Source organism: Salvelinus namaycush, chromosome 9 (genome assembly GCF_016432855.1).
Source record: "Salvelinus namaycush isolate Seneca chromosome 9, SaNama_1.0, whole genome shotgun sequence".
Lineage (NCBI taxonomy): Eukaryota > Metazoa > Chordata > Actinopteri > Salmoniformes > Salmonidae > Salvelinus > Salvelinus namaycush.
This window is the reverse complement of record NC_052315.1, coordinates 5,443,628-5,467,041: the sequence shown is the minus strand read 5'-3', so window position 1 is coordinate 5,467,041 and position 23,414 is coordinate 5,443,628. Positions and strand designations below refer to the sequence as shown.

The 23,414-nt window shown below is 45.3% G+C and overlaps 1 protein-coding gene across 1 annotated transcript; it reads right to left on the bottom strand.

The window, feature by feature from the left end:
- Positions 1-845: 845 nt before the first annotated feature.
- LOC120053671 (neuromedin-U receptor 1-like) lies at positions 846-1,922 on the bottom strand. The gene has a single exon (XM_039000844.1). The coding sequence runs from the start codon at positions 1,920-1,922 to the stop codon at positions 960-962; it is 963 nt and encodes a 320-aa protein (XP_038856772.1). The 3' UTR covers positions 846-959.
- Between the last annotated feature and the right edge of the window lie 21,492 nt (positions 1,923-23,414).

Below are 23,414 nucleotides of genomic sequence, written 5' to 3'. Positions count from 1 at the left end.
CGAAACACGAAGAACACTTGCAATGATTACAAAATAACAAAACGAACGTAGACAGACCTGAACTATGAGAACTTACATATAACACGAAGAACGCATGAACAGGTACAGACTACACAAACGAACGAACAAACGAAACAGTCCCGTGTGGTGCACAGACACAAACACGGAAGACAATCACCCACAAACAAACAGTGTGAACAGCCTACCTTTATATGGTTCTCAATCAGAGGAAACGTCAAACACCTGTCCCTGATTGAGAACCATATAAGGCTAATTACCACTAACCTAAACATAGAAACATAAAACATAGAATGCCCACCCCAACTCACGCCCTGACCAACTAAACACATACAAAATTAACAGAAAACAGGTCAGGAACGTGACACCATCTTGCTGGAGTCTTTATCTTTGATCATTTCACAACCATTGTTTTTTTTTTTTTTGCTGTTCTTTAAAATGCCCGAGGGACACAATCACAAATATATCAACGAAGGATATGGTCACTGTCTTTCGACAATTTATTTTTATCTTATAAAATGCTCTTGAGGTTTGCAGTTGCAAAAAAAAAAAAAGTGCAACTGGAGTTTAACAAACAAGGTACAATAGGGAATGTTTGAACAGTTACTCTACTATTGTATTCACTAACTTAGTTGTACGTTCCCTTCAGTCTCAATTCATTGCGTAAAAAAACTTGTTGCATATATACTTTACGTTCAAGTTCCCTCAAGCAACTTAACTCAGTCTTGAGCTAGGCCCAATTCATCCCTGCTTGTCGCTTTTTCACAGGTTTACAAATATATCACAAAAACACCTCATAAGTGTGTCATAAATAACATCCCAAGAAACCCAGCCCACACAGGAGTCGCCCTTTAAACTTAACAGTCTACTGGGATGGGAGAGGGTCAATGAATTCAAGATACATGCCTCTGCTATCGTGGATGAGCATAAATTAATTATGTTTATGTGGATGTCAGGAGGGCCGGGGGGAGTTGGAGGAGGGAGTGGAAGAGGTAGCAGCAATACTCACACAGCATCTTGGTGACCTGGCGTCGCCGGGCTTTCTGCTGCTGACTGCGGACGTTGCAGTAGCTGTCGCGCCCTAGGCTTGTCTCAGCCTCCATCACCTGGAGCATCTTCTCACGTTTGAGCTGCAGGCCGATGAGTAGGTAGAGAGCGCTGATGGTCAGCATGGGAAGCATGAAGAAAAGCAGGGTGGTCACTTGGATGGTCAAGTTGTACATCCAGCGGGGCTTGACCAGCGTACAGATGGCTGACTCTGGGATTTCCTTCCTGGTGGTGCCCCCTGCTGCCGACTGCAGGGTAAAGATGCCGTGCAGGCTGGTGTTGGGCACGGCACATAGCACTGAGATCCCCCACACTGTCATAATGACCCGTTTGGCATGTGTGTGCGTCACCACGTACTTGGCGCGCAGGGGGTGCACTACAGCGATGTAGCGTTCCACGCTGAGCGCCGTCACATTGAGGATGGAGGCGAAGCAGACCGTCTCGAACAGGAAAGTCTTAAAGTAGCAGCCGCCCTTGCCCAGGAGGAATGGGTAGTTCTGCCACATCTCATAGAGCTCCAGTGGCATGCCCAGCAGCAGCACCAGCAGGTCAGACACGGCGAGGCTGAACAGGTAGTAGTTGGTGGGCGTGCGCATAACCTTGTTGCGAGCGATGACGATGCAGGTTAGCAAGTTACCAAACGCTCCCACCAGGAAGATGAGCAGGTAGGTGAGGCAGACGGGGAGGAAGACAGAGGAGCGCAGAGGGCCCAGGTACTTCTCTAGGTACTCCTCCTGTGTCAGGCATGCATCTACCGGTCCTGCGCTGCCGTTCAGGTCAGAGGTCAGGTTGCCACACATCCCCTCCTGTGGGCAGTCCCAGCTGTCAGCGAAGGAGCAGTTGTACCTGGATGTCATCCTGTTGAGATACGAAGCCTGCAGAGGCAAGACATTTTTTTATTTTCTGTAACATGCTTTTGTAGTGATAATACACGTTAGAGTCCCTGCACTAAGCAAAAATTGATTTAGTAAAATATAAAGTGCAGGATCATAAAAGGATATAAAATCAAAATTAATATGTTGGTAGTATATGTGGACGTAAAGGGCTGCCCTCTGTTGATAGTGTCTGAATGTGTGATTATTAATGTTGAACAGAATAATGTTCCCAAGATTTTGCTATAAGGATTTTACGAAACAGACAGGGTGAAAACTGAGAGTGGCTAAACTCGAATTACCGGCTGTTTAAAGCTCAGTGGGAGCGATGTAAAGTTTCTGAGAAACTTTACCTTTGTCCTGTAATGCAGGGTTTCCCAAACTCAGTCCTGGGCCCCCTATGGGTGCACGTTTTGGTTTCCCCCCTAGCACTACACAGCTGACACAAATCAGCAAAACTTGATGGTGAATCAGCTGTGCAAAAAAATCTATGTGCACCCGTGGGGCCCCCAGGACCGAGTTTGGGAAACCATGCCCCAATGAACATGAATTACACTGAATTATCATTTTTGTTGATCTTAAATTAAAAAAAGACCCAGCTAGCACATTTGGTTCCTTGGAAGTTGTGGGAACGTATGTTTTTGGTTTCACATTGGTTGTGGGAACGAAGCCATACACGTCCTGAACGTACGCTTTTGTAAATGTTTTGGGAACAGATGTGAACATTTTCCCTGTTCTGGGAACGTTTATTTTTAGGTTGCAGGGATGTTCTGAGAACATTTTACTCTGGTTACTTTAATTTTTCATTAATGCACTGAGAACAGAAATTCTAGGTTATTTGGAAGTTTCCTTAAAACTTAAAACAGAATGTTTTCAATAAGACTTTTAATAACACTGCTAGCTTAATGTCTTAAAAAAAAAAACTCTAAGCACATATGGAAATTAATTTACTCAAGCAGTAATCATGCAAACACATGTATTTTTTATATAGCGCTTGTATGATTATGTGTTTGCCATCAGGCCATTGTCCACACTCCAAAAAATGCTGGGTTAGAAATAACCCAATTTGGGAAAATATGTGACAGAACACACGTTGAGATATTAGAACTCAGCCATTTGGGTCACAAACAACCCACTGTTTTCTTTAAGTTGGGTTGTTGATGCTGGTTTATTGAGTTACGATCCACCGGGTGAGATCAGAACACTGGAGATGTGGCTTAGTAAGGAAGTGGCTTTCAGATAATAATTTTTGGCACCCCGTGAATGTAATTTCTATTAATCTGTTCTGTTGAATTGTCAAAACATGTTAAGGTTGAGCACTGACACTTTTGTAGCTTTAATAAGGCTTACATAAGAGTATGAGTTCCTTAAGTGCATATGCATATCGCAATGTTGGGATAGTAACCACTTTGTTATAATATTTAAAAAATTATACGTTTAGATTCAAATGTGGGGTTTGGCTTTCAGATAGGTATGTTTGTCCACCCGTGAGAGTAAATGTCTCTCCTGTTCATGTTATGTTTGTACACTGCACATACATATTGACAAGTCAGAGCAAGGAGCAAAACAAATATACAATCCCCCTGCAGTGACTCATTTCTGATCAAGGAAAGTCCATCATCAAGCCCCTTTGAAATGAAGTTACTCCGATGTGTTTGAGTGATGCCTAAAGAGGACGACATCAGACAGAGGGAGGAGACGAGTATAAACAGAGGAAGATTAAGGACATGGTGAATAGACGTCGAAGAGAGAGTCCACATGTCCACAATCTCATGAAATAATTAATTAACATCCGATTAGACATTAATGATTTGGTTTTAGGCGTTTGAGAAAAAAACATGAAACTCGGACAGAACTTATGTTAATATTAATGAGTTTCTGTTCTTTAATCTGCAAGAAAATGAAGAAAATAGAAAACTACTTCAAAAAACAGTCTCCTTTATGTACGCAACAGACAACATCTCACTAGTGCACTGTGTTCATCTTGACTGTAATAGGCTATACATATACATTAGCTAGTTTAATGAGTTTCTCCCTCTCTTGCAGGGAATCATATGCATTCTATCAGCAGCACATTGTGTGGAACCAGACTGGAGAAAGAAAGTTAGCTGGCTGCCAATTCAGCCAAATCATGGCCATGTCAATTGTCCATGGCATTTCAATTACATTACAGCATTTCCATCATGCCTCTAACAAGCCCTTATTGCTTGCTGCTGCTGTTGACAGACACAAGATTGCCTGGGCGCTACAGAGGAGACAACAGAGGAGACAACAGAGGAGACAACAGAGGAGACAACAGAGCAGTGTCCATCAGGCTACCAGATGTTTCACTTAGAGTTTCCGGAGAATCCAGCATCATAAAAGAGTGATGTCTTCATGTTTCATATTTGATCCTGTAAATCCGTTGACATTATTGTCTTAGTAGATGAAAAGCTAAGAAGAGAGGCAGGCTCCAACGGCTCGGGACAAACACAAAGCCGTGCGAAACTCCAGCGCAATTCTGAGCAATAACATGTTTTCATGAATATGTACATTATGTTCTGTGGGTTGTATCCTATAGGCTTTTGATGATAAGAGAAGACAAATCTGACCAACCCTGTCGCATTAATTATTCCATTCAAGTTTCTCGCGCCTTTCATTCACCTTAATATCTTGACATTTCCTTGCATATTGACAATTTTTACCTTAACATTTTTAAGTAACTGTCCAGTGAAAAGTTCATACTCTGTGAACTCATGCCCAAATAATGTTGTTGACTCGTCCGATAGTCATATTTGTGGCCAACTGTCACGTTCCTGACCTATTTTCTGTTGTTTGGTATGTGTTTATTGGTCAGGGCGTGAGTTTTGGGTGGGCAGTCTATGTTTTCTGTTTCTATGTTGGTTTTGGGTTGCCTGGTATGGCTCTCAATTAGAGGCAGGTGTTTGACGTTTCCTCTGATTGAGAGTCATATTAAGGTAGGTTGTTCTCACTGTTTGTTTGTGGGTGATTGTCGTCCGTGTCTGTGTCTGCGCACCACACGGGACTGTAGCGTTTGTTTGTAATAGTCTGTACCTGTTCCTACGTGCTTCGTGTTGTATGTAAGTTGTCATGGTTTAGGTCAGTCTACATTCGTTTTTGTTATTTTGTATCCTTCCAAGTGTTTGTTTTCGTGTTTCGTCGTTTGCTTTATTAAATCATTATGTATTCAAAACCCGCTGCACTTTGGTCGAATCACTACTCCTCCTCTTCGTATGAAGAGGAGGAGGAAGCCCGTTACACCAACGTATACTTTGGAGAAAAAAGGGGGGAAAAAAACACTTGAAAAACCCCACCTCAAACTTGTATCTCAAACAGACCGTTTCAAAAAATGCTTGTTATTTCCTCATAGAACATGATGTCATGTTGGGTCATTGACAGGAGATGGCCAATCAGCGGTCTAATGGCATGAAATATTTTTAATGATTAGTATACGCCACACCATTCCAACCAGAGTATGTGAGTAGAGTTGAGCAGTTGGAAATCCCACTCATGGTTCATGGAACGCTCAACATCCTTTCCCATGCTCAGCTAAAAAAGGCACTCCATTCATGTTTTGTTTAAAAATATAATTTACCCACATCTACTTTTGTGACTATGTACTATTTGGTTTTGAAGTAGGCTATTGTAAGAAGCTTCAACATTTCAACAACATGTCGTAGGCTTTTGAACAAGAACCTACACATCATGACCAAAAGTATGTGGACACCTGGTCGTCGAACATCTCATTCCAAAATCATGGGCATTAATATGGAGTTGGTTCCTCCTTTGCCGCTATAACAGCCTCCACTCTTCTGGGAAGGCTTTCCACTAGATGTTGGAACATTGGTGCAGGGGACTTGCTTCCATTCAGCCACAAGAGCATTAGTGAGGTCGGGTACTGATGTTGGGTGATTAGGCCTGGCTTGCAGTCGGAGTTTCAATTCATCCCAAAGTTTTTTGATGGGGTTGAGGTCAGGGCTCTGTGCAGGCCAGTCAAGTTCTTCCACACCGATCTCGACAAACCCTTTTTATACGGACCTCGCTTTGTGCACGGGGGAGTTATCATGCTGAAGAAGGAAAGGGCCTTCCCCAAACTTCTGCCACAAAGTCGGAAGCAAAGAATCGTCTAGAATGTCATTGTCTGCTGTAGCGTTAAGGTTTCCCTTCACTGGAACTAAGTGGCCTAGCCCGAACCATGAAAAACAGCCTCAGACCATTATTCCTCCTCCACCAAACTTTACAGTTGGCACTATGCGTTGGGGCAGGTAGAATTCTCCTGGCATCCACCAAACCCAGATTCGTCCGTCGGCCTGCCAGATGGTCAAGTTTTATAAATCACTCCAGTTTCCACTGTTCCATAGTCCAATGGCGGCGAGCTTTACACCACTCCAGCCGACGCTTGGCATTGCGCATGGTGATCTTAGGCTTGTGTGCAGCTGCTCAGTCATGGAAATCCATTTCATGAAGCTCCCGACGAACAGTTCTTGTAGTGACTTTGCTTCCAGAGGCAGTTTGGAACTCGGTAGTGAGTGTTGCAACCGGGGACAGATGATTTGTACATGCTACGCGCTTCAGCACTCAGCGGTTCCATTCTGTGAGCTTCTGTGTCCTACCACTTCGCAGCTGAGCCATTGTTGCTCCTAGATGTTTCCACTTCAAAATAGCAGCACTTTTAGTTGACCGGGGCAGCTCTAGCAGGGCAGACATTTGACGAACTGACTCGTTGGAAAGGTGGCATCCTATGACGGTGCCACATTGAAAGTCACTGAGCACTTTAGTATGGGCCATCCTACTGCCAATGTTTGTCTATGGAGATTGCATGGCTCTGTGCTCGACTTTATACACCTGTCATAAATGGGTGTGGCTGAAATAGCACACCCTGAGAAAATTATTTTATATAGAGGTGCTGACTAATGGCGAATAAACTATATTTCATTTGTTGTCTTGCCATCGATTACACAGGCTTTGTGACCTATTACTTGGTCGACTCATACCAACATCTCTGCGCATTAGGGGTGGGATAATCTAAATACGGTGCATTCAGAAAGTATTCGGGAGCACGTGATGCCGCGGAGCTGAGCAGACGTTGACAAACCGAGCTCTTCAAAGTTATTCTATTATTACCTAAATAACAACGTTGAAACAATATTCTAACATCGGCTGATAAATTGTCAAGTACTTACCTTCCCAAAGAGCCATGGACCTCCGACCGAGAGGCAAGAAGGACGACCAAAACGTTGTTTTGCGAGCCTGCCGACATGCTGCGAGCCTGCCGACATCTTGCTGCGAGCCTGCGAGCCTGCCGACATCTTGCGAGCATGCCGACATGCTGGCTACTCTCCTCCGGGAAATTCAGGATGGTAACAAAGGTCTTTCTATGAAAATTGATAAGAAATCGTCTGAACTCCATTCTTCCATTGACGACCTGAAATCCTCCATGAATGATCTCCTTTTGAGAACGACTGAGGCAGAGTTGCGCATTAGCACAGTTGAAGATACCATCGCTCGACATGACCAGGTCTTGATACAACTGCAAAAGGACAATGCCTACCTCAAAAACAAGGTAGATCAGATGGAGAACCAGAGTAGACATAGTAATATCCATGTGGTGGGATTGAAAGAGGACAGCGAGGGCCGTGACCCGGTCCATTTCTTCACTCAATGGATCCCGGATGTCCTAGGCATAATCAACTTCACCAAGCCACTGGAAATCGAACGCGCCCACAGAACATCAGCGCCGAAACCCCGGCCAGATGAGCCCCCACGGGCAGTCCTGATCAGGTTCCTCCGCTTCCAAGACAGAGAGAAGATACTGCAACTCGCAAGAGCCAAAGGGGACATCACCATCGATGGCAAGAGGGTCAGCCTTTTCCCGGATATGAGCACGGATCTCGCCAGACGTCGCAAGCAGTTCAGACCTGCCGCCAAAGCACTGAAGGAGAAGAACATCACCGGCTACCTCATCCACCCTGCGCGGATGAAAGTTCAGTACAAAGGCCGAAGCCATCTCTTCAACACACCGGGAGAAGTGTTCACTTTTCTCAAAGAACTGAACAACGTCTGAGCCAGGACGGTCTCTCTGGGGGATAAGATGCAGTTTGTTTGTTTTCTTTTATCCGGACTGAACTGCTGATATCTTCCGGTCGCTATAATTGATTTGTACATTTTCAACTAACCGAATCTTTCCGGGGTGAGTTCTATTACATTTACAGGAGAGTATATTTTGGTTTAGTCCATATCCACTGGGCGGAGCAAATAAGTGGGCTTAGGCCCACTGCTTTCCCCCTCATTTATGTTAATCTTTCGAAAAGAGACTCAAGCAGCCCTTACCGTGGGCAGTAAATATTCAGCCATAAATGTCTATTCACAACGTTTGTTTTCAACTTAGAGAGCTCGCAGGTTTTAGTTTACGCCAAGGTTTAGCTAGTAAGAGCAAGATGGAAAGCGAGCAGCAGCGTATCTCTACAAGTGTATTCATGTTTGATTGTTGGGATTGTTGTTTTAGTCTGACAATCGGGGTGGGTGGGATTTTATTTTTTTCCTTTTTTCTATGTTTATTGTTTCCTTCCTAAAGAGACACATAGGTCACTTCTGTGTTCAAACCAAAGTTGAAACATTTCCTATCTACATATGATAGATTTCCATTCAGTTACATATTTGAAACCCAACCTATGCTTAATCCACTAAAATATGTCACATTCAACATAAAAGGTCTTAACAGCCCGATTAAAAGGAAAAGAGTCTATACATACCTTAAGAAATTAAAGGCTGACATTGTGTTTTTACAAGAAACACATCTTACAGCCAGTGAACACAAGACATTGAAGAGGGAATGGGTAGGACACGTTTTTGCGTCCTCTTTTAACTCCAAAGCAAGAGGAACTGCAATTTTGATAAGTAGACACATCCCCTTCTGCGTCAACAACACCATCTCTGATCCCTCAGGCAGGTTTGTTTTGGTGCAGGGGCATATGTTTTCAGAGTCTTGGGCCCTATTGAATATTTATGCTCCTAACTTCGATGACCATATGTTTATTCAGAATGTCTTCCTTCAGGTCGCTCAAGCACCACCAGGATGGCTACTGGTTGGAGGAGATTTAAATTTTTATTTAGATACAGTTCTTGATAGGTCCTCTAATAAACCCTCACTTCTTACCAAAGCCGGCAAGCTCACCATGTCATTCATGAAAGATCTCAATTTACTAGACATCTGGAGACAGTTGCACCCACAGGATAGGGACTACTCTTTTTATTCACACCCACACAAGACACACACACGCATAGATAATTTTTACTATCGACACAACTGTTTCATAGAGTGTTAGATGTCGAGTATCTCCCCAGATTGATTAGTGACCATTCTCCTCTGGTATTATCAATCTCCATTCCTACCAAGGTAAATGGAGCATATAGATGGAGACTAAATTCTACACTCCTAAAGCAACCTGAATTTTGTGCATTCATCAAAGAGCAGATCAATATTTTTACTTTGACAAACAAACCGCCCGCTCCTGACAGTTTCATTCTTTGGGACACATTGAAGGCCTATCTGAGGGGACAGATCATTTCCTATACTAAAGGGCTGAAGAGAAAACATGGTGCGGAACTGAGTGCCCTTGAATCTGAAATCTCAGAGCTAGAGAAAACCTACCAGAGAGGCCCGACTAAAGATCTATACAGGCTTTTGGTAAATAAAAAACTGAAATATAATATTCTGAACACATATCAAGCTTAGAGGGCCATCACTAAATCAAAACAGCGTTATTACGAGCTTGGAGAGAAAGCCCACAAAGTTTTGGCATGGCAACTGAAAGCAGAGGAAAGTAAGAGGACAATTAATGCTATAGAAACTCTTACTAATGAGATATCTTTCGACCCTACTGAAATTAATAATACTTTTAAGAAATACTATGAAGACCTCTACACTTCCCAATCAAGCGATGATCTATCAGAGATCGACTCCTTTCTCTCCTCTCTCAACCTCCCATGCCTGTCAGGGGAAGACAGCGAGCGCCTGAGTGAACACTTCTCAGTTCCTGAATTGTTGGAGGCCATTAAATCCTTACCTTCTAATAAATCTCCTGGGGAGGATGGCTTCCCTCCAGAGTTCTATAAAGAATTTAGGGAGCTGTTGTTCCCCTACCTTATGGAGGTACTTAAAAAAGCCAGGGAAGACAACTGCTTTCCAGTCTTTCTCTCAAGCAGTGATTACTGTAATCCACAAGAAAGGGAAAAACCCGCTAAAGTGCGCCTCCTATAGACCAATCTCTCTCCTTAACACAGATTGTAAACTGGTCACCAAGATGCTATCTAAGAGACTGGAGTCATGTCTTCCCCTGTTAGTCAACCCAGATCAGACTGGCTTCATAATTAATAGATTGTCCTCCAATAATCTCAGAAGGTTCTTTGATATAATTCACCTTGCTAACAAAAACAAAATACCTAGTGTCGCAGTCTCCCTCGACGCTGAAAAGGCCTTTGATAGGGTTGAATGGCCATACCTCTTTCGCGTCTTGGAAAAGTTTGGTTTAGGTACCATGTTTGTAAATTTGATAAAATCACTCTACAAATCTCCTAAAGCTAGGATTGCTACCAATGGGATTACTTCCTCCTCTTTCCCTCTCTATAGGGGGAACAGACAAGGTTGCCCAATTAGCCCCCACCTCTTTGCCCTCGCCATCGAACCGTTAGCTGAGGCTATTAGAACGTGCCCTGACATACATGGCTTTGAGGTGGGCCCCCATACCCATAAATTATCACTCTTTGCGGACGACCTTATCTTATTTCTAACAAACCCAGAACACTCCCTCTCTCACTTGCAGATCCTACTACAGTGTTATAGTTCTTTCTCTGGATATAAGAACACAATTTGACACAAAGGTCTTCTTTATAAACTATTAGAAAGTGGTATTGGAGGGAAAACATATGATGTTATTAAATCAATGTACACTAAAAACAAATGTGCGGTTAAAACTGGCAACAAGCAAACAGACTTATTCTCTCAGGGAGTTGGAGTGAAAGAGGGCTGCCCAATAAGTCCAACACCATTTAACATCTACATTAATGAATTGGCAAAAACATTAGAAGAATCGGCAGCACCTGGTATCACCCTACACAACACTGATATCAAGTGTCTGCTGTACGCAGATGACCTGATGCTCCTGTCTCCCACTAAGGAGGGGTTACAGCAGCATCTAGATCATCTGCATAGGTTCTGTCAGACCTGGGCTCTGACCGTTAACCTAAAAGAAACAAATATAATGATATTCCAAAAAAGATCAGGAAATCAGGATGACAAATATAAATTATATTTGGACACAGTTCTATTAGAACACACCAAAAACGACATGTATCTAGGACTAAATATCAGCAACACAGGTAGCTTTCACATGGCTGTGAATGAGCTGAGAAACAAAGCAAGAAGAGCATTCTATGCCATCAAAAGGAACATTAAAATTCCAATTAGAATCTGGCACAAAATGTTCCAATCAGTTATAGAACCAGTTGCTCTATATGGTAGAGAAGTATGGGGTCCACTCTCTAACAGTGAATATACCAAATGGGACAAACATCCAATCGAAATACTGCATGCAGAGTTTTGCAAGACTGGATTGCAAGTGCAAAGAAAAACTCCAAATAACGCAAATAGAGCAGAATTGGGCCAATACCCACTACTCATTTAAATAGAAAAAAGAGCCATCAAATTTTACAACCACCTAAAAACAAGTGATCCCAAAACATTCCATCACACAGCTCTACAATGTCAAGAGATGAAACAAGAGAAGAGTCCCCTCAGCCAGCTGGTTCTGAGGCTCAGTTCACTAACCCAAACCAACCCCATAGAGCCCCAGGACAGCACTCAGAAAATCTGGCCCAACCAAATCATCACAAAGCAAAAAGAAAAATATTTCACCTTTTGGAAAGACACCACAAAAAATCTAAGTAAACTTCAATGCTATTTTTCTCTAAACAGACGGTGGCAGACTATCTGACCACTGTGACTGATAGAAAACTGAGGAAAACACTGACTAGGTACAGACTCAGTGAGCACAGTCTGGCTATAGAGACCGGTCGTCACAGACAAACCTGGCTGCCCAGGGAGGACAGGCTGTGCTCATTTGTGGACGTAACTATGTTCTCCTTTGTTCATCTGTCACTTCTATTTACTGGTCAATAGGAAAGGGATTCGAAGACAATCTTTCATATGACACTTCATGTGACAGTCCCGTCATCCAATCCCTGTAGTCTGAATTTTTTGTTCTGCTATTTAAACATAGGAATAGCTCTGCCATCTCTGTCAAAATCTAATCTAATCAAACAATCTAATCAAATCAAATGTTATTTGTCACATGCGCCGAATACAACAAGTGTAGACCTTACCATGTAATGCTTGCTTACAAGCCCTTAAAACCAACAATGCAGTTTAAAAACTAGTGCTATAGTCAACAAGTGATACAAAGTGCAGTGTTCAAAAGGGTTATAGGTACTTTTGGCTCCTAAATCAACAGAATAGTTTAGACATCACTGAAAGGTTTGATCATCAGAAGCATTGAACTAGGCTGAAATCGAGTTCAATCTAAGAGTAGTAAAACCCTGAATTCCGGGACTAAAATAACTGCTGAGAAATGTGACATGGTAAGATTAGTAGCTGTACAAATTCTGGATTGCATTTCAAGACTTTGTGTGAGTTGCCAAAGATCAAGTGAATATCACAGACTGCTGAGTTGGTTTGGAAAACATCATTTCACATTTACCAGTAATAGTACAGTAGTTGTCATAGTGAGCTTGACTTAACGTACCCTGGGGTGAACGGTTGACTAATTGAAGGCGATAGAGCACTCACAAACTGAAATCAGCAAAACATTTCAGCTTCGGAGTTCAAATCAAGGCAAGGCAATGTGTTTTTATTTTATTTTTTATCCTTGAAGAAACTGTTGTCAGTTTGTAAAGGGCATGAGATCTTGATATGGTGTCATCGTGTATTAATTGTAATGCCATGACTGGTTTTATTAAAGCTCTGATGAAATAACGTAATGAATGTGTAATGTAATGAATAATGTGGTATACAATTAAAGCTATGAATAATGTATGAAATAGATTGTTTGTATCACGGTAAACATTGATATATTTATACTGAATTAATGTACGATTTATACTGTATTAATATACCATTTATACTCTATTAATGTACCATACTTTTGACACGAAAAATCTCTACAAATGTCATCATGCTGACATCATACTGTAAAAACTCCTAAATACATTTGAAAAAAATCGAAGAAAATCGATCTATGTAAGTTTCTCAGCAAGAATAGTCTTACCCCCTTATTGTTCTGCTTTTCCCACCTTATATTCCTATGATGTCACACAAGTATCTTCTTGAGTAATGACTCTAAGGCTCTTATTCAGTCATTTCCTACAGAGTGAAATCCTGCTGGTCAGTTGCTTTTAAGTCCATGTTTGTGAGCGCTCTTTCAGTAACTGTCCTTTCAGCCTGCCACGCGGTGAATATACTCCCCCTGTGCGCTCTCACTCTCTCTCCTTCCTCTCTGTCCTTCCTCTCTCTCTCTCTCTCTCTCTCTCTCCTTCCGCTCTCTCTCTCTCCTTTCTCCTCTCTCTCCTTCCTCTCACCTTTCTTTCTCTCTCTCTCCTTTCCATCCTCCATCTCTCTCTCCTTCCTCTTTCCTTCCTCTCTTTCTCCTCTCCTTCCTCTCTTTCTCCTCTCTTCTTTCTCTCTCCTTCCTCTCTCTCCTTCCTTCCTCTCTCTCTCTCTCTCTCTCTCTCTCTCTCTCTCTCTCCTTTCTCCTCTCCCTGTCCCTTTCTCTCCTTCCTCTATCTCTCTCCTTTCTCCTCTCCCTCCTTCTCTCTCTCTCTCTCTCTCTCTCTCCTTCCTCTCTCCTTCATCCTTCCTCTCTATCTCTCTCTCCTCTCTCATTCCTCTCTCCCTCTCTCTCCTTCCTCTCTCTCTCTCCTTCCTCTCTCTCTCTTCTTCCTCTCTCTCTCTCTCTCCTTCCTCTCTCTCTCTCTCTCCTTTCTCCTCTCTCTCCTTCCTCTCTCTCTGTCCTTTCTGTCTTTCTTTCTCTCTCTCTTCTTTCCATCCTCCATCTCTCTCTCCTTCCTCTCTTTCTCCTCTCTTCTCTCTCCTTCCTCCCTACCTCTCTCATCTCTCCTCCCTCTCTCTCTCCTTCCTCTCCCCCTATCAATTCAATTCAATTCAATTATATATATATATATATATATATATTTATATGTAGACTTTGACAATGAAAGTAATGAACTTGCCATGACAATAAAGCCAATTGAATTGAATTGAGAGAGAGAGAGAGAATATATATGTCACGTTCCTGACCTGTTTTCTGTTAGTTTTGTATGTGTTAGTTGGTCAGGACGTGAGTTTGGGTGGGCAGTCTATGTTTTGTGTTTCTATGTTGGTTTAATGGGTACCTGATATGGTTCTCAATTAGAGGCAGGTGGTTTTCATCTCCTCTGATTGAGAATCATATTAAGGTAGGTGGTGTCACATTGTTTGTTTGTGGGTGGTTGTCTCCTGTGTCAGTGTCTGTATGTTACGCCACACGGGACTGTTTCGGTATCGTTCGTTCGTTCGTTTTGTATGTAGTCTGTTTCCTGTTCATGCGTTCTTCACGTTATATGTAAATTCGTGTCCAGGTCTGTCTACATCGTTTATTTGTTTTGTAGTTTATCAAGTGTATTTCGTTTCGTCTTCGTCTTGTTTAATAAATCATTATGTCACATAACCACGCTGCATTTTGGTCGAATCACTACTCCTCCTCTTCGTATGAAGAGGAGGAATTCCGTTACAGAACCACCCACCAACAAACGATCAAGCAGCGGTGTAACGGGAGAGAGAGACAGCGCACGAAGCAGGATTTCTGGTCTTGGGAGGAAATCATGGAAGGAAAAGGACCATGGGCTAAAGTTGGAGTGAATCGCCGCCCATGGGAACAGCTGGAGGCAGCTCGGAGAGCGGAGGAAACCGGAGAGAGGAACCGGCGTTATGAGGGGACGCGTCTAGCACGGAAGCCCGAAAAGCCCGTGAGTACTACCCAAAAATTTCTTGGGGGGGGGGCTAAGAGGTAGTGGGCCAAGGGCAGGTAGGAGACCTGCGCCCACTTCCCAGGCTAACCGTGGAGAGCGGGAGTACGGGCAGACACCGTGTTACGCAGTAGAGCGCAGGGTGTCTCCTGTACGTGTGCACAGCCCGGTGCGGGTTATTCCACCTCCCCGCACTGGTAGGGCTAGATTGAGCATTGAGCCGGATGTCATGAAGCCGGCCCTACATATCTGGCCACCAGTACGTCTCCTCGGGCCGGCTTACATGGCACCAGCCTTACGCATGGTGTCCCCGGTTCGCCTACATAGCCCGGTGCGGGTTATTCCACCTCCCCGCACTGGTCGGGCGACGGGGAGCATTCAACCAGGTAAGGTTGGGCAGGCTCAATGCTCAAGGGAGCCAGTACGCCTGCACGGTCCGGTATTTCCGGCGCCACCTCCCCGCCCCAGCCCAGTACCACCAGTGCCTACTCCACGCACCAGGCTTCCAGTGCGTTTCCAGAGCCCTGTTCCTCCTCCACGCACTCTCCCTATGGTGCGTGTCTCCAGCCCAGTGCCTCCAGTTCCGGCACCACGCACTAAGCCACCTGTGCGTCTCCAGAGCCCTGTACGCACTGTTTCTTCTCCCCGCACTCGCCCTGAGGTGCGTGCCCTTAGCCCGGTACCACCAGTGCCGGTACCACGCACCAGGCCTATAGTGCGCTTCGAGAGGTCAGTGTGCCCTGTCCCTGCTCCCCGCACTAGCCTGAAGGTGCGTGTCCTTAGCCCGGTGCCTCCAGTTCCGGCACCACGCACCAGGCCTACAGTGCGCCTCATCCGGCCTGAGCCATCCGTCTCCCCAGCGCCATCTGAGCCATCCGTCTCCCCAGCGCCATCTGAGCCATCCGTCTCCCCAGCGCCATCTGAGCCATCCGTCTCCCCAGCGCCATCTGAGCCATCCGTCTGCCCAGCGCCGTCTGAGCCATCCGTCTGTCCCGAGCCATTAGAGCCGCCCGTCTGTCCCGAGCCGTCAGAGCCGTTAGTCAGTCAGGAGCCGCTAGAGCCATTCGTCAGTCAGGATCTGCCAGAGCCGCCAACCAGACAGGATCTGCCAGAGCCGCCAACCAGACAGGATCTGCCAGAGCCGCCAACCAGACATGAGCGTCCAGAGCCGCCAACCAGACATGAGCGTCCAGAGCCGCCAACCAGACATGAGCGTCCAGAGCCGTCAGCGAGCCATGAGCGTCCAGAGCCGTCAGCGAGCCATGAGCGTCCAGAGCCGTCAGCGAGCCATGAGCGTCCAGAGCCGTCAGCCAGCCATGAGCGTCCAGAGCCGTCAGCCAGCCATGAGCGTCCAGAGCCGTCAGCTAGCCATGAGCGTCCAGAGCCGTCAGCGAGCCATGAGCGTCCAGAGCCGTCAGCCAGCCATGAGCGTCCAGAGCCGTCAGCCAGCCATGAGCGTCCAGAGCCGTCAGCCAGCCATGAGCGTCCAGAGCCGTCAGCCAGCCATGAGCTGCCCCTCAGCCCAGAGCTGCCATTAATCCTGAACTGCCCCTCAGTCCAGAGCTGTCTCTCTGTCCGGAGCTGCCCTTCAGCCCGGAGTTGCCCCTCTATCCTGAGCTACCTCTCTATCCTGACCTACCTCTCTGTCCTGAGCTACCTTATCCCGGTGCTGCCCCTTGTCCCGGTGCTGCCCCTTATTTTTGATGTTATCCTGTAAATTAAGTGGGTGTAATAGGAGGGTGGTCAGTCGGAGGGGGAGACGTAAGCTGGGATTGACTATGGTGGGGTGGGGACCTCGCCCAGAGCCTGAGCCACCACCGTGGTCAGATGCCCACCCAGACCCTCCCCTAGACTTTGTGCTGGTGCGCCCGGAGTTCGCACCTTAAGGGGGGGGTTATGTCACGTTCCTGACCTGTTTTCTGTTAGTTTTGTATGTGTTAGTTGGTCAGGACGTGAGTTTGGGTGGGCAGTCTATGTTTTGTGTTTCTATGTTGGTTTAAAGGGTACCTGATATGGTTCTCAATTAGAGGCAGGTGGTTTTCATCTCCTCTGATTGAGAATCATATTAAGGTAGGTGGTGTCACATTGTTTGTTTGTGGGTGGTTGTCTCCTGTGTCAGTGTCTGTATGTTACGCCACACGGGACTGTTTCGGTATCGTTCGTTCGTTCGTTTTGTATGTAGTCTGTTTCCTGTTCATGCGTTCTTCACGTTATATGTAAGTTCGTGTCCAGGTCTGTCTACATCGTTTATTTGTTTTGTAGTTTATCAAGTGTATTTCGTTTCGTCTTCGTCTTGTTTAATAAATCATTATGTCACATAACCACGCTGCATTTTGGTCGAATCACTACTCCTACTCTTCGTATGAAGAGGAGGAATTCCGTTACAATATATATATATATATGGTGGTACCAACAGCAATACTAATAGTAGTAGTGGACATGTGATTACCATTAACAGCAACTACAACAACAATATTAATGAGTATAACAATACATTGAAGCAATAGCAGTAGACCAGTCTCAACACGACTGAGAAGCCACATGACATGGTATGAAAGACAAAACAAAACTACATGGGAAATATTATCGACATTACATTGCACTTTTCACTGGCTGTCCCTCAGGTTGTGGCAGGAGGAGACATTTTGGCTTTTCACCCAATAAATATTAGATGTTTTCTTCATCTTTTATAGTTTCAAATTCGTTGTATTGAATTATAATTTTGGGAAATAAATATTCTCTTAGGTCTGAGTATTTGTCACAGTGTAATAGGAAATGCAGCTCTGTCTCTACCTCTCCCCTGGAGCACAGTGAGCACAGCCTGTCCTCTCTGGGCAGCACGGTTTGTCTGTGACGACCGGTCTCTATAGCCAGACTGTGATCACTGAGTCTGTACCTAGTCAGTGTTTTCCTCAGTTTTCTATCAGTCACAGTGGTCAGATAGTCTGCCACCGTCTGTTTAGAGACAAATAGCATTGAAGTTTACTTAGATTTTTTGTGGTGTCTTTCCAAAAGGTGAAATATTTTTCTTTTTGCTTTGTGATGATTTGGTTGGGCCAGATTTTCTGAGTGCTGTCCTGAGGCTCTATGGGGTTGGTTTGGGTTAGTGAACTGAGCCTCAGAACCAGCTGGCTGAGGGGACTCTTCTCTTGTTTCATCTCTTGACATTGTAGAGCTGTGTGATGGAATGTTTTGGGGTCACTTGTTTTTAGATGGTTGTAAAATTGGATGGCTCTTTTTTCTATTTAAATGAGTAGTGGGTATTGGCCCAATTCTGCTCTATTTGCGTTATTTGGAGTTTTTCTTTGCACTTGCAATCCAGTCTTGCAAAACTCTGCATGCAGTATTTCGATTGGATGTTTGTCCCATTTGGTATATTCACTGTTAGAGAGTGGACCCCATACTTCTCTACCATATAGAGCAACTGGTTCTATAACTGATTGGAACATTTTGTGCCAGATTCTAATTGGAATTTTAATGTTCCTTTTAATGGCATAGAATGCTCTTCTTACTTTGTTTCTCAGCTCGTTCACAGCCATGTGAAGCTACCTGTGTTGCTGATATTTAGTCCTAGATACGTGTCGTTTTTGGTGTGTTCTAATAGAACTGTGTCCAAATATAATTTATATTTGTCATCCTGATTTCCTGACCTTTTTTGGAATATAATTATATTTGTTTCTTTTAGGTTAACGGTCAGAGCCCAGGTCTGACAGAACCTATGCAGATGATCTAGATGCTGCTGTAACCCCTCCTTAGTGGGAGACAGCAGCATCAGGTCATCTGCGTACAGCAGACACTTGATATCAGTGTTGTGTAGGGTGATACCAGGTGCTGCCGATTCTTCTAATGTTTTTGCCAATTCATTAATGTAGATGTTAAATGGCGTTGGCCTATTAGGGCAGCCCTCTTTCACTCCAACTCCCTGAGAGAAGAAGTCTGTTTGCTTGTTGCCAGTTTTAACCGCACATTTGTTTTTAGTGTACATTGATTTAATAACATCATATGTTTTCCCTCCAATACCACTTTCTATTAGTTTATAAAAAATACCTTTGTGTCAAATTGAATCAAACACTTTCTTGAAATGTACAAAACACGAGTAGATCCTGCCTTTGTTTTGGTTTACTTGTTTGTCAGTTAGAGTTTGGAGGGTGTAAATGTGGTCTGTTGTAAGATATGTTTTTTAGAAATCCAATCTGACTTCTGCTCAGGACGTTGTGTTCGTCAAGGAAATTATGTAGTCTGATATTTATAATACTGCAGAAAATTTTCCCCAAGTTGCTGTTAATGCATATTCCTCTGTAATTATTTGAGTGAAATTTGTCTCAATTTTTATAGATTGATGTGATCAATCCTTGGTTACAAATATCGGAAAAAATATCTGCAGTGAGGATAATGTTGAAGAATTTGAGTATAAGCAATTTGAATTTGTGGTCTGTATATTTGATCATTTTATTTAAAATACCATCAGCACCACAGGCCTTTTTGGGTTGGAGCGTGCATAGTTTTCCCAATAATTATTCTTCTGTAATTGGGGTATCCACAGGATTCTGATAGTCTTTGACTGCTGATTCAAGGATTTGTAATTTTTCTTCTATATCTTTTTGTTCTGGGCTCTTTGTTATATTGCTGTAGAGGTTTGCAAAGTGATTTCTCCACATATCCCCATTTTGGAAAGCCAATTCCTCCTGATGAGGTTTGTTTAATTTATTCCAATTCTCCCAGAAGTGGTTTGGTTCTATGGATTCCTCAATTCCATCCAGCTGATTTCTAATGTGTTGTTCCTTTTTTGTTCTTAGGGTGTGTTTGTATTGATTCAGTGTTTCCCCGTATTGAAGGCGTATATTTTTGTTGTCTGGTTCTCTGTGTTTTTGACTAGATATATTTCTCAATTACTTTCTTAGATTTCTCCAATCATTATCAAACCATTTTTCATTATCTAATGTTTTTGGTTTGCTCTTATGTTTCTTTAGATTAGCCAAGGAGGCTAATTTGTCAAATATAAAGTTTCTGTTCCAAACGGCCAAATTTACACCTTCATTGCTGTAGGAGAATAGGAGAAGGCTAAAAAGTTGTCCAGGAGAGATTGTATTTTTTGGCTACTAATTGCTTTTTGGTAGATGTCTGTACTGTTTGCACTCCATCTATAGGCCTGTTTAGTACCATGTAATTTATTGGGCCGTGATGCTTCGTGGTTGGGTTCCGCTCTTCTCAGATACACTGTGATTTTACTGTGGTCTGAGAGAGGTGTTAGTGGGCTGACTGTGAAGGCTCTGAGAGACTCTGGGTTTGGGTCGGTGAGGAAGTAGTCTACAGTGCTGCAGCCAAGGGATGAGCTGTAGGTGTACCTACCAAAAGAGTCCCCTCTTAGCCTACCATTGACTATGTACAGACCCAGTGTTGGACAGAGATGCAGGAGCTGTGCTCCGTTTTCGTTTTTCACTTTGTCATAGTTGTTTCTGGGGGGAGAGAAAGGTTGTTGCTTCCTGGTAGGTGTTTATCTCCATGACTGTTAATAGTGTCTGGTTCTTCTGCTGTTCTAGCATTCAGGTCTCCACAGACCAGTACATTGCCTTGGGCCTGAAAGTGACTAATCTCCCCCTCTAGAATGGAGAAACTCTCTTCATTGAATTAGGGTGACTCTGAGGGGGGAATGTATGTGGCACAGAGGAAGACGTTTTTATCTGTTTAGCCTCCTTGTTGATTTTAACCAGATAAAGATCTCCTGTTTTGATCAATTCGATCAAATGAAATAGTTCAGATTTATACCATATTAACATTCCCCCTGAGTCTCTGCCCTGTGTGATTCCTTTTAATTTAGTGGATGGTATGATTATCTCCCTATAACCTAGTGGACAGCCAGTGGAAACATCACCTCTGCACCATGTTTCCTGTAGTACTACAATATCAACATCATCAATTTCTTTCAGGAAGTCTGGGTTTCTGCTCTTGACCTTCAAAATGAGACAAACACTCACAATCCAAGAACTATTCAAATAGGATTTTTCAATTAACGTAACGTCTTATTATGCAAATGTGATTTGTTTATCATTTAAGATAGAATTTGTGTCATGCCACTTGGGTGGATGTAGTGTGAGGATGGTGGAGTTCTTGTGCTCATCTTACCATGACCCTCGGCCTATCACATGTGAGCATAGTAGACTCAGCATTTGTTTAATGTCACTCATTTGGTTGGTGGGGGCTGGGCCAGTTGCTCCTCTCACAGACTGTGCGTAGCTCTGCCTGCTGGGCTGTGGCTCCTCCAGGTGTGGGTCTGCGGTGGGGAGGATGGGGTGGTAGGCCTCGTCTGGGTGGGTCTGAAGCTGGGCTGGGGTGGTCTGTGCTGTACTGGCTGTGGTGGGCATTGAGGTTGGTGGTGCTGTGGTCGTGGTTGGGGGGTCCAGGGTGCTGGTCCGGGATGTTGTCTCGGTGATCTCGGCGGGGTGGAGATTGCTCCGCTGTTCCTGGGTGGAGAGGTCGGGCTGCGGTTTAAAGCAACGTCCTTGAGAGTTTTGGCAAGGATGGGGACTGTCTCCCTGTACAGGTGAACATAGTCATGGAGACAGTTCAGATCGAGGGTGGGATGGTGGGCCAGGTGTACATTGGGTCGCAGGGCACAATGCTGACGTTTATTCTTTGGAATGTGGCAGGGTGGAAGTCCTTCCTCTGTAGAAGGGTTGACACCACGATCCTTGAGTTGGGGAAGATTGCGGAGGCCTTCTCAATCACTCCCCATAGTGAAGTGGCCACCCTCTCCTGCTGAGCACGCAGGTCGTTGCTTCCGGTGTGTATGATTATGTGGTTTGGGGACACGAGCTGGGCCTTATCAAGCAGCTCCATGGCACTCTGCGTTGTTGGGCAACACACCTTTCTCCTTTTGTGTCTAGGGAAAAGTTTATTCTCCTGAACAAACTTTCCATTTGAGTCCATCAACAGGATGATGTCAGCCAGTGTGTCTTCTGGACTGGAGGGGGTAGAGTGGGGGGCTGGTGGGTGTTGGAGCTGGGTTGTGGCTGGTCTGTGTCTTCTGGACTGGAGGGGGTAGAGTGGGGGGCTGGTGGGTGTTGGAGCTGGGTTGTGGCTGGTCTGTTTCTTCTGGACTGGAGGGGGTAGAGTGGGGGGCTGGTGGGTGTTGGAGCTGGGTTGTGGCTGGTCTGTTTCTTCTGGACTGGAGGGGGTAGAGTGGGGGGCTGGTGGGTGTTGGAGCTGGGTTGTGGCTGGTCTGTTTCTTCTGGACTGGAGGGGGTAGAGTGGGGGGCTGGTGGGTGTTGGAGCTGGGTTGTGGCTGGTCTGTGTCTTCTGGACTGGAGGGGGTAGAGTGGGGGGCTGGTGGGTGTTGGAGCTGGGTTGTGGCTGGTCTGTTTCTTCTGGACTGGAGGGGGTAGAGTGGGGGGCTGGTGGGTGTTGGAGCTGGGTTGTGGCTGGTCTGTTTCTTCTGGACTGGAGGGGGTAGAGTGGGGGGCTGGTGGGTGTTGGAGCTAGGTTGTGGCTGGTCTGTTTCTTCTGGACTGGAGGGGGTAGAGTGGGGGGCTGGTGGGTGTTGGAGCTGGGTTGTGGCTGGTCTGTTTCTTCTGGACTGGAGGGGGTAGAGTGGGGGGCTGGTGGGTGTTGGAGCTGGGTTGTGGCTGGTCTGTTTCTTCTGGACTGGAGGGGGTAGAGTGGGGGGCTGGTGGGTGTTGGAGCTGGGTTGTGGCTGGTCTGTTTCTTCTGGACTGGAGGGGGTAGAGTGGGGGGCTGGTGGGTGTTGGAGCTGGGTTGTGGCTGGTCTGTTTCTTCTGGACTGGAGGGGGTAGAGTGGGGGGCTGGTGGGTGTTGGAGCTGGGTTGTGGCTGGTCTGTGTCTTCTGGACTGGAGGGGGTAGAGTGGGGGGCTGGTGGGTGTTGGAGCTGGGTTGTGGCTGGTCTGTTTCTTCTGGACTGGAGGGGGTAGAGTGGGGGGCTGGTGGGTGTTGGAGCTGGGTTGTGGCTGGTCTGTTTCTTCTGGACTGGAGGGGGTAGAGTGGGGGGCTGGTGGGTGTTGGAGCTAGGTTGTGGCTGGTCTGTTTCTTCTGGACTGGAGGGGGTAGAGTGGGGGGCTGGTGGGTGTTGGAGCTGGGTTGTGGCTGGTCTGTTTCTTCTGGACTGGAGGGGGTAGAGTGGGGGGCTGGTGGGTGTTGGAGCTGGGTTGTGGCTGGTCTGTTTCTTCTGGACTGGAGGGGGTAGAGTGGGGGGCTGGTGGGTGTTGGAGCTGGGTTGTGGCTGGTCTGTGCTGGTGCCGCTGTCAGTGGGAGGTTGTTCTGTGGGCTGGGGGGGAGGTGAGCAGCAGGCAGGGCTGGGGAGGTCTGGCTGGTTGAGGTGGGCTTCTCTGCTGTGTGAGGCCAGGTCATAGAGTGGTGATCTACCTGCTTCTGCAGCCTGTCCTCTTCCCTTTCTCTCCTGCAGCCTG